The sequence below is a fragment of the Moschus berezovskii genome, chromosome 10 (assembly GCF_049115385.1).
Source record: "Moschus berezovskii isolate FMDL1 chromosome 10, NW_MosBer_1.0, whole genome shotgun sequence".
NCBI lineage: Eukaryota > Metazoa > Chordata > Mammalia > Artiodactyla > Moschidae > Moschus > Moschus berezovskii.
The window spans coordinates 67,499,540-67,511,597 of record NC_142469.1 but is presented as its reverse complement, the minus strand read 5'-3'; the positions used below and the strand labels follow the sequence as shown (position 1 = coordinate 67,511,597).

General features: G+C 41.5%; 1 protein-coding gene across 3 annotated transcripts in view; it reads right to left on the bottom strand.

Annotated features, from left to right (window-relative positions):
- RNGTT (RNA guanylyltransferase and 5'-phosphatase) overlaps nucleotides 1–10,599 on the bottom strand; it is a 246,444-nt gene extending 235,845 nt beyond the window's left edge. For 2 of the 3 annotated variants that reach the window (XM_055433833.2, XM_088840721.1), the window contains exon 1: nucleotides 10,312–10,596. In XM_055433833.2, coding sequence (XP_055289808.1) covers nucleotides 10,312–10,375 — 64 coding nt within the window. In that variant the 5' untranslated portion in view covers nucleotides 10,376–10,596. Of the gene's footprint in view, nucleotides 1–10,311 lie in introns of all 3 variants that reach the window. The other variant, XM_088840722.1, reaches the window with a different exon arrangement.
- Between the last annotated feature and the right edge of the window lie 1,459 nt (nucleotides 10,600–12,058).

Below are 12,058 nucleotides of genomic sequence, written 5' to 3'. Positions count from 1 at the left end.
CAATGTGTGAAAGTGGAAAGTGAAAAGTGAAAGTGAAGTCGCTCAGTCGTGTCCGACCCTTAGCGACCCCACGGACTGCAGCCTACCAGGCTCCTCCATCCATGGGATTTTCTAGGCAATAGTACTGGAGTGGCTTGCCATTGCCTTCTCCATAAGAGACTACTATCAGCAATTATATGCCAATAAAATGGACAACTTGGAAGAAATGGACAAATTCTTAGAAAAGTACAACTTTCCAAAAGTGAACCAGGAAGAAATAGAAAGTCTTAACAGACCCATCACAAGCACAGAAATTGAAACTGTAATCAGAAATCTTCCAGCAAACAAAAGCCCAGGTCCAGACGGCTTCACAGCTGAATTCTACCAAAAATTTAGAGAAGAGCTAACACCTATCCTACTCAAACTCTTCCAGAAAACCGCTGAGGAAGGGAAACTTCCAAACTCGTTCTATGAGGCCAGAATCACCCTAATACCAAAACCTAACAAAGATGCCACAAAAAAAGAAAACTACAGGCCAATATCACTGATGAACATAGATGCAAAAATCCTTACCAAAATTCTAACAGTCAGAATCCAACAACACATTAAAAAGATCATACATCATGACCAAGTGGGCTTTATCCCAGGGATGCAAGGATTCTTCAATATCTGCAAATCAATCAATGTAATACTGATGCTAAAGCTGAAACTGCAATACTTTGGCCACCTCATGAGACGAGTTGACTCACTGGAAAAGACTCTGATGCTGGGAAAGGTTGGGGGCGGGAGGAGAAGGGGACGACGGAGAATGAGATGGCTGGATGGCATCACCGACTCTGTGGACATGAGTTTGAGTGTACTCCGGGAGTTGGTGATGGACAGGGAGGCCTGGCGTGCTGTGATTCATGGGGTCGCGGAGAGTCGGACACGACTGAGCGACTGAACTGAACTGAACTGAATACACCACATTAACAAATTGAAAAATAAAAGCCATATGATTATCTCAATAGATGCAGAGAAAGCTTTTGACAAAATTCAACATCCATTTATGACAAAAAACCCTCCAGAAAGCAGGCATAGAAGGAACATGCTGCTGCTAAGTCACTTCAGTCGTGTCCGACTCTGTGCAACCCCACAGACGGCAGCCCACCAGGCTCCCCCGTCCCTGGGATTATCCAGGCAAGAACACTGGAGTGGGCTTCCATTTCCTCCTCCAATGTGTGAAAGTGAAAAGTGAAAGTGAAGTCACTCAGTCCTCAACATAATAAAAGCTATATATGACAAACCCACAGAAAACATTATCCTCAATGGTGAAAAATTGAAAGTATTACCCCTAAAGTCAGGAACAAGACAAGGGTGCCCACTCTCACCACTACTATTCAACATAGTTCTGGAAGTTTTGGCCACAGCAATCAGAGCAGAAAAAGACATAAAAGGAATCCAAATTGGAAAAGAAGTAAAACTCTCACTGTTTGCAGATGACATGATCCTCTACACAGAAAACCCTAAAGACTCCACCAGAAAATTACTAGAGCTAATTAATGAATATAGTAAAGTTGCAGGATATAAAATCAACACACAGAAATCCCTTGCATTCCTATCCACTAATAATGAGAAAATAGAGAAATTAAGAAAACAGTTCCATTCACCATTGCAACAAAAAGAATAAAATACTTAGGAATATATCTACCTAAAGAAACAAAAGACCTATATATAGAAAACTATAAAACACTGGTGAAAGAAATCAAAGAGAACACTCATAGATGAAGAAATATATCATGTTCGTGGATCGGAAGAATCAATATAGTGAAAATGAGTATACTACCCAAAGTAATCTATAGAGTCAATGCAATCCCTATCAAACTACCAATGGTATTTTTCACAGAGCTAGAGCAAATAATTTCACAATTTGTATGGAAACACAAAAAACCTCGAATAGCCAAAGCAATCTTGAGAAAGAAGAATGGAACTGGAGGAATCAACATGCCAGACTTCAGGCTCTACTACAAAGCCACAGTCATCGAGACAGTATGGTACTGGCACAAAGACAGAAATATTGATCACTGAAACAAAATAGAAAGCCCAGAGATAAATCCATGCACCTATGGACACCTTATCTTTGACAAAGGAGGCAAGAATATTCAATGGAGAAAAGACAATCTCTTTAACAAGTGGTGCTGGGAAAAACTGGTCAACCACTTGTAAAAAAATGAAACTAGAACACTTTCTAACACCATACACAAAAATAAACTCAAAATGGAATAAAGATCTAAACATAAGACCAGAAACTATAAAACTCCTAGAGGAGAACATAGGCAAAACACTCTCCGACATAAATCACAGCAGGATCCTCCATAACCCACCTCCCAGAATATTGGAAATAAAAGCAAAAATAAACAAATGGGACCTAATTAAAATTAAAAGCTTCTGCACAACAAAGGAAACTATAAGCAAGGTAAAAAGACAGCCTGCAGAATGGGAGAAAATAATAGCAAATGAAGCAACTGACAAAGAATTAATCTCAAAAATATACAAGCAGCTCCTGCAGCTCAATTCCAGAAAAATAAATGACCCAATCAAAAAATGGGCCAAAGAACTAAACAGACATTTCTCCAAAGAAGACATACAGATGACTAGCAAACACATGAAAAGGTGCTCAGCGTCACTCATTATCAGAGAAATGCAAGTCAAAACCACAATGACGTACCATTTCACACCAGTCAGAATGGCTGCTATCCAAAAGTCTACAAGCAATAAATGCTGGAGAGGGTGTGGAGAAAAGGGAACCCTCTTACACTGCTGGTGGAATGCAAACTAATACAGCCACTATGGAGAACAGTGTGGAGATTCCTTAAAAAACTGGAAATAGAACTGCCATACGACCTAGCAATCCCACTCCTGGGCATACACACCGAGGAAACCAGAATTGAAAGAGACACGTGTACTCCAATGTTCATTGCAGCACTGTTTATAATAGCCAGGACATGGAAGCAACCTAGATGTCCATCTGCAGACGAATGGATAAGAAAGCTTTGGTTCCATTCCGTTCCATCGCTCAGTCGTGTCCGACTCTATGCGACCCCGTGGACTGTAGCCTACCAAGCTTCTCCGTCCATGGGATTCTCCAGGCAAGAATACTGGAGTGGGTTACCGTTTCCTTCTCCAGGGGATCTTCCCGACCCAGGGATCGAACCCGGGTCTCCCGCATTGGAGGCAGAAAGCTTTGGTACATATACGCAATGGAGTATTACTCAGCCATTAAAAAGAATACATTTGAATCAGTTCTAATGAGGTGGATGAAACTGGAGTCTATTATACAGAGTGAAGTAAGCCAGAAAGAGAAACACCAATACAGTATACTAACGCATATATATGGAATTTAGAAAGATGGTAACAATAACCCTGTGAGACAACAAAAGAGACACAGATGTATAGAACAGTCTTTGGGACTCTGTGGGAGAAGGTGAGGGTGGGATGATTTGGGACAATGGCATTGAAACATGTATATTATCATATGTGAAACGAATCGCCAGTCCAGGTTCGATGCATGATACAGGATGCTGGGGGCTGGTGCACTGGGATGACCCAGAGGAATGATATGGGGAGGAGGGAGGTGGGAGGGGGGTTCAAGATGGGGAACACATGTACACCCGGGGCGGACTCAAGTCAATGTATGGCAAAACCAATACAATATTGTAAAGTAATTAGCCTCCAATTAAAATTTTAATAAATAATTTTTTTTAAAAAGAGGGAGGGGACATATGTATGCCTATGACTGATTCATGCTGATATATGGCAGAAACAACACAATATTATAAAGCAACTATCCTCCGATTGAAAATAAACAAATTTTAAAAAAGAAAAAAAAATAAATAAAATCAATTTTAAAATCATCTATTTTAGCTGATTTATATTATAAAATCACTAAGTATAAACATCTACCTAAAGTCATATCTAAGTGAAGTTTTAACATGTGGCCATACACTTTAGCCGAAACAAATAAAAAGATCATTTTTTTTTTCTATTTTCATTTTCCACAAAGAGTCGGATATGACTTAGCAACTGAACATTTTCTACAAAACCACTCAAGATCAACAGTAACCTCCATGTTGCAAAGTCTAATGGTCAACTCTCAGTTCTCAAAAACTGATCATTTTTTTAACTCAGAGGGAGTTCCTGAATCACTTTCTTCACAAGGCTTCCAGCACACTACATCCTCCCACCTTCCTCTCTCTCTGGCCTCTCTTTCTCAGTCTCCTTCACGAGCCCCCCTGTTTTGTCCCAGAGCTCTGTCTTTGTACCTCCTTTCTTTCTACACTCACTGCCTTGGTGTCCCATTTGGTCTCACAGGTTTAAAAGCCATCAAGGCACCCATGACTCACAAACGTGTAACTCTATGCCAAATGTCTCCCTTAACTCTAGAATCAAATATCAAATCACTGACCTAACTTACTAGTCTCCACCTGATGTCTAACAGATGTCTCAGACTTGGTATCCAAATCTGAGCTCTCAATTTTCAGACTCCTCTTAAGGTCCTCCCCATCTCAGCAAATGTAACACCCTTTTTTTTTTTTTAACAGTTTAGGCCAAAAGCTGTGGCGTTATCCTTGATTCATCTCTTTCTTACACACCCCACATCCAATCTATCAGCAAATCCTATCAGATCTCTCTTCAAAATACATCCAGAATCTGACCACTTCTACAATCTTACCTAGATTATTATACTTCATTTATTTTATTTACTAGATATTTATTAAGTGCGTATTATGTAACAGGCATTATTCTAGATGCATGGAATATATTAGTGAAAAGAACTAAAAAAAAAAGATAAAAAATTCCCTGCCCTCATGAAGCCTAATTTCTATCGAGTAAACCACAAACAAGAAACATAATAAATATTAATAAGGTAAGTTAGAAGTTTCATCCCACTAAACCTCTCTTCTCATTGTCATCTCGGAGATCTCATCCTCTTTCCTCTGCATACCCTTAACCTCTGTGCTCCTCCTCTATTGCTCATTCACACTCTCCTGAGAAAAACCCAGACCTAGATAAACCCAACCACCTGATTTCTTTGGGCCTACCCCTATGCAGCTTGACTCCTAGAGAAAATCTCAGATGGGTGACAATATAAATTATAATCACCAATTTCAAAGGCAAGCTTCTGTTTCACATCTTTTTCTCATTTTTAAAATATACTAAGCTCCTCTACCCCTTTTTCAACTGATGACTTCGTGTTATACATTACTGAAAAGAAAAGGCAAAAAGAAGCAACTTCTTATGTTTAACACATACCAGACACTGTTTAAAACACTTTACATAGATTTATTAATTTACTCCTAACATCTGATGGACAGGGAGGCCTGGAGTGCTATAGTCTATGGGGTTGCAAAGAGTCGGACACAACTGAGAGACTGAACTGAACATAAACATACATAATGTTATTATCCCCATTTTACAGATGAGGAAATCAAGGCGAGAGAGATTAAATAACTTGAAAACTGTCACACTTCTAGTAAATGAGAGAACAGTGATTCAAACCTAGGTGATCTGGAAATGGAGTCCACAAATATAACTGCTATTCAATAGCACCTCTCCACCACTGGGCGGAAACTTGCCTCACCTTTATAGTTACAAATCTTTCTGTCCATTTTCTCTTCCATTTTCACGAGTCCATTTTCTCTCTCATACTCTGTCTTTCTCCCATTAAAGGCAAATTCCTTCCATTCTGCTCTGGAATCCTTTCCATTTTGCCTTCACAAGGACATCAACCTTTCCTCCCTTCCGTGTGGTTACCAACTTTTCTAATATCTTACGTCTTAGCAGTATCTCATGGAGAAGGCCATGGCAACCCACTCCAGTACTCTTGCCTGGAAAATGCCATGGGCAGAGAAGCCTGGTAGGTTGCAGTCCATGGGGTCGCTAAGAGTGGGATAGGACTCAGAGACTTCACTTTCACTTTTCACTTTCTTGCATTGGAGAAGGAAATGGCAACCCACTCCAGTGTTCTTGCCTGGAGAATCCCAGGGACGGGGGAGCCTGGTGGGCTGCCGTCTATGGAGTCGCACAGAGTCGGACACGACTGAAGTGACTTAGCAGCAGCAGCAGCAGCAGTATCTCATACAACTGACTCTTCCTTCCTTCCAGTAAAATTCTCTTGGCTTCCATAACACTAGACTTGTTTAGTTTGAGGAGTTGCTTATCAGAGAAACTAGCATTACTTATCCTGACTAATCAAATACCATGCTTTTAAATACTGTCTTTACGCTGCTGCTGCTGCTGCTGGTAAGTCGCATCAGTCGTGTCCGACTCTCTGCGACCCCATAGACGGCAGCCCACCAGGCTCCCCCGTCCCTGGGATTCTCCAGGCAAAAACACTGGAGTGGGTTGCCATTTCCTTCTCCATTAGTATCCCATAATATTCTATAATAAGAGTCATTACTGCACTTGGTATAACAAAATTTTGTTTAAAAATTATGGTTTACTACTTCCAAGAAACTATATGCTCTTTAAGGTGAGGGACTATATCTTAATCACATCCCAAGTCCCAAAAACCAGCACAAAGTATACACAAATATTTGCTAAGTAAAGTGACTTCAAAGTCACCATTATTCTCATAAGACTATCATATATAGTCCCATATTTAGTTACCAGGAAGTTCTTTACACATAGTATATATAAACTGTTATGTTGAATAATATGCCTTTAAGAAATGAGAAGCTAGTTTTCTTCAAAGTGTTCACCTAAAATCCATCACTCAGAAGGAGAAAAAAAAGAATTCTTCAGAAATAAAGCCTTAGAAGGAGAAAGGTCCTATCTCCAGGAGCTCTCTCACTGGAAGTCTGGTTTAAGTAGAAACAGGAACTTCAGTGGGGAACAAATTACTTTTATAATTAGTACCATCTTCGTTCTGATTCAGAAAATTTATGAACTTGTGTAGTACTAATAAGAGTTGGTGATGGACAGGGAAGCCAGGCATGCTACAGTCCATGGGGTCGCAGAGTCAGACACAACTGGGCAACTGAACTACAAGTCACCCTAATGTTTACAATGCAAAAATTTAGCAGTCATAACATATTTTCCTAAATGTGCAAAATATCAAAGAAATTATACAATAAGCATGAATTCCTTTTCTAACAAGAAAAAAGTAAGAGGAAGAAAATAGGAGGTAGAAATTGAGACTATGAATGATTCCTTATTTTTCTCTAAAGTTTGCAATAATATACCTAGCATTTCTTGTTCTACTACTATAAAACACTGCCAACCATGCATTACCTAAAATACACAATGTGTCATGAACGCTTCTAGGACACAAAATTTTAAGGTAAATCCAGAGAGATTTATCAAGAATTTTATGTTGTATTCCCTTTACTTTTTAACAAGGGTCACAAGCCAAAGCAGACCTGATTACCAGTAAAGATCCAGTTAGTTGTCAGGAGGCCTGGGGTTCTGTCCAGGGCCCACAACTGCTCAGATGAGGTGAGTTTAGTGACTCAGTGAGCACAATAATTAAAAGTCTAGCTTTGGGGGGTCAAAATACTCCAATACAATAAAAAGAAAAACTTTTTTATTCCTGAACCTTCGTCTCCAGAAGAGGGGAAAAGAAAAGCACACAACTCTATTTCTTAGAGTGGTATAAAGCTGTCTGAGACTTAGCACTTCACCAACTGCTGTACATCCCCAGTCAGTACATACATGTGTCCCTTTATCTACCAAGAAGTCAGTATCCTGAAATTTGTCATTGCCATGAGCAGACTACATTAAAATTCTGACTTTTAAGCTGTTTTTCTAATTCCAAATAAACAATAATTCTCTTTTTACAAGATCTTCTTTATGATTTTGTTTTTCTCACAAATAAGTGTAGCAGGTAACTCTAATAATAAAGCATCCAGGAAACATGCGCCAAGTTAAAAAAGAAGTCAGACATCTAAGTTCAGAGGTTTCTTCATTACTCTATAGGGGGGGAAATGTAAAAAAAATAAGATTCAATACTAAGAGATAACAAGGGAAAAAAGTCAAAATGTCTGAAGAGTAAGACCTATAAAGAAAAGTGTAAAGAACCATAATCAATTCATCTAAAGAAAGTACAATGACTATCAAGTACAAGTGAAAATGCCTATAAAAATGGTTAGAACATAAAATTATTTCATTTTTGTTAAGGAAAAACATTTCTCTTTCGATAAGACTTTTATCCATCATTTATATGGTTTTACTGACTGAAGATTTAATATAAAATGTGAAGAAAAGCTGACAAACCAGAAGAATCAGAAAACATGAATTAAAAAATGACTATGGAATCTTCTCTTCCAACAATTTAAAATAACTAGGCAGACATACTAAAGATGTGTATATAATTAGTAAGCATGCATAGTTCACTACAAAATCCTTTAATTTTGCTTCAAAACATCTTCTAAAAAAAGCATTAGGTTGAAGTTAGTTAAAATTTAAAATTTTAATTCTTCAAAAGAAACTGTTAAAGAGAATGAAAAGGCAAGCCACAAACTGGAGAAAAGACTTTGAAAAGCATATGAAGTTCCAATACTTTGGCCATCTGATGCAAAAAGCCAACTCACTGGAAAAGACCCTCATGCTGGGAGAGAAGGGGTAACAGAGGACGAGATGGTTGGATGGCATCACCGACTCAATGGACTTGAGTTTGAGCAAATTCCAGGAGACAGTGAAGGACAGGGAAGCCTGGTGTGCTGCAGTTCAAGGGGTAGCTAAGAGTTGGACATGACTTAGCAACTGAACAACAAAAAAGGACTTGTATTTACAACATATAAAGAACAATAACAACTCAAAAATAAAACAACTCAATTTTAAAAATCAGCAAAGGAACTTCCCTGGTGACCCAGCGGCTAAGACTCTGAGTTTCCAACGCAGGGGTCCTAGGTTGGATCCCTGGCCAAGGAACTAGATCCTACGTTCTGCAACTAAGAGTTTGCATACCACAGCTAAAGATTCCACATGCCCCATCTTATGATCTCCAGTGCCACACAAAGATCGTAGATCCCAAATGCTGCACCGAAGACCCTGCACAGTCAAATAAATAAAAATAAATATTTCTAAAATCAGCAAAAGATTTGGACATTTTGCAAAAGAAGATATGTGGACTGCCAAGAAGCACATGAAAAGATGCTCAACATCAAACCACAATAAGACAGTACTAAGCCCCTATTGGGGCTTCCCTGAGAGCTCAGTTGGGCAAAGAATGGGTAATATTAAAAAGACTCATCAAATCAAGTGTTAGGATATGGAGCAAAGAAGAATCCTCATACTGACTGGCAGGAATGCAAAATGTTGTGACTTTGAAAAGAGTTTGGCAGTTTTTTGAAAGGTTAAACGTACACCTACTGTATGATTCATCCCTCTACTAAAGATTTACACACGGGAAAAGAAAACATATGGGCATACAAAGAACTGCACATGAATGTTCATAGTGAGTATGCAACAGCCAAAAACTGAAAACCCAAAGGACCATCAACGAATGAATGAATAAACAAATCTAATTTAAACTGGTGTAGCTATAACAATGGACTACCACTTGGCAGTAATAAGGGATGAGTTAATGATACACACAAGCACACGTACACACCTCAAAATAATAATGCTGAGTGAAAGATGACAGAGATAGTCCCCAAAAGAGAGTAATTATACAAAATGCAAACTAAAAAAATTATACAAAATGCAAACTAAATCTGTAGTGACAGAGAGCAGATCACCGGTTGCCTGCAGAGGGAGGGATTATTAAGGGCTGGAGGAAACCTGAAGAGGTGATGCTTGTTTACTATCTTGTGTTTCATAGGGGGTGTGCGGGGGTCAAAATTTATCCAACTGTATACTTTAAAGTCTGTTGGGTCAAACTCAAAGATGAAAAAGTCCTCAAAAGTCATTCTCTAAAAAAAAAAAAAAAAAAATTTTTTAAACTAAGCAAAACAAAAACTTCCAGTCTCGGTGTGGATCAATTTCACCGCTGAGAAGTGCCCTTCCTCCTCTTAAGCCTTCCTTCATCTCAAGACCGACACCTTTCCGAGAACCCTGAAAGGTTTACAAAACTCTTGACTAACTTTCAAAGCACTGCCCCTTGAGTTCTTGTGTCCTCAGTTCCTACCACACAGAAACCTCCTATCTACCCTCCTGTTCGCAACATTCAGCCTTCCTGAAGAGTGACAAGTGCCCCTATTCCCTCCAGTCCAGGTTCCCAAACATTCACCCACGAAGCTTCACCGGACCGGGCAAGCCTCGGTCCTGAACCACCACCACCGAAAGCTGCACCCCCTCCGCCCACCCCCGGACCCGCCCGTGCGGGGACGCAGACACCCCGGTCCCGGTTACCTGCCACCGGCTGGCCGCGCCGCGGGCAGTTCAGCCACCGCGGCGGGATCTTGTTGTGAGCCATGTCTTGGGGCCGCGCACAGCCGCCCCTCCACCAACGCTCGCCGCGCCTAGCCGCCGCCTCCTCGCGGTCCGCTGTGAACCGGAGGTCTGAGCTACCCGAATCCCGGACGGCGTCCGAACCCCAACCGCTCGGACGCGCGTAATGTCAGCGGCGGCGCGCCACTTCCATTCAGGCTCAACTCTAGGCGAGCCCACAATGCACCGCCACTTCCGCCCCCAAAGGCCCCACCCACTTCTTTCCGAGGTCAGAGGTGAAAAAGAGACGCCGGCGGAGGGACGGGAAGGAGTTAAGACCAAGGCGAATGGAAGGGGCGGGCCTCCCCTCGCCCCGCCCCGCCCAGATCTCGGAGGGCTCTGTGGGCGGCCTTGCACACGCTCAGCTGCCATAGTGGGAGAAGGCAGTGGCACCCCGCTCTGGTACTCTTGCCTGGAAAATCCCATGGACGGAGGAGCCTGGTAGGCTGCAGTCCATGGGGTCGCGAAGAGTCAGACACTACCGGGCGACTTCACTTTCACTTTTCACTTTCATGCATTGGAGAAGGAAATGGCAACCCACTCCAGTGTTCTTGCCTGGAGAACCCCAGGGACGGGGGAGCCTGGTGGCTGCCGTCTGTGGGGTCGCACAGAGTCGGTCACGACTGAAGCGACTTAGCAGCAGCAGCAGCAGCTGCTGCCATAGTACAAGATACCGCAGAACTACCGTTCTTTACATTTCTGTCTAGATAGCCGATGGAAACCCTGGAGAATGAAAGCAAACCAAGCCTCTTTCCAAGCGTAGAGTGGTCAGATTTCGTTAAAGCATCTGTTTTACTGACGAAAAGGGGTTTTCCCGCCGCCGTCATACCCCAAGAGCCTGATCGCCCTTTTTTCGGCCAAGTTTGGCGTCCCGGCAGGATCTGGGTTTGATTGGGAATTTGGAAAGTTCTTCCTGACTTGGATTAGCGGAACAAGCTTTAGAGAAACTCTAAGGGCAAGAGATTAGGGCTTCCCTGGTGGCTCAGAGGTTAATGTGTCTGTCTCCAATGAGGGAGACCCAGGTTCGATCCCTGGGTCGGGAAGATCCCCTGGAGAAGGAAATGGTAACCCACTCCAGTATTCTTGTCTGGAGAATCCCATGGATGGAGAAGCCTGGTAGGCTACAGTCCACGGGGTCGCAAAGAGTCGGACACGACTGAGCGACTGAACAGAACAGAAGGGCGAGAGATTGGAGCACCAGAAATGAGGGATTTCTCTTTGGGGATGTGCTTCTAGGGATCCATGAAGCATCTGAAATTAACCCTAAACTGTGTTTTATGAGTTTTGTTTCTACATTTCTGGAGCAATTTTATAGTGTATTTGGGAGTCTCAAAGTCACCAACAAAGTGTGTGATTGGCAAAGGCAGGAATTGCTCAGTGGAATACCTACGTGGCAGTGTTCTCAATTCGGTTTACCAAATGGTCTTTCCTTCAAGTTAAGCAGGTGCGATTGAAAGCATCTTCCAATTCCAGGCGATTGGAAGCTCATTTTATAAACTGTGTCCTGTAATAAAACTTTCTATAGCTACCAGACTAAGTTAAAGTATTAAATATAAAGCTGGATGCTGGCAAGTTAATTACAGTGTTAACAGGTCGGTTTTAAATATCAGTGCTGTATTTGAACTGCAGGAGAATGCGGTTTGGGGCAAGGCAGGGAATGCGTGTTAAA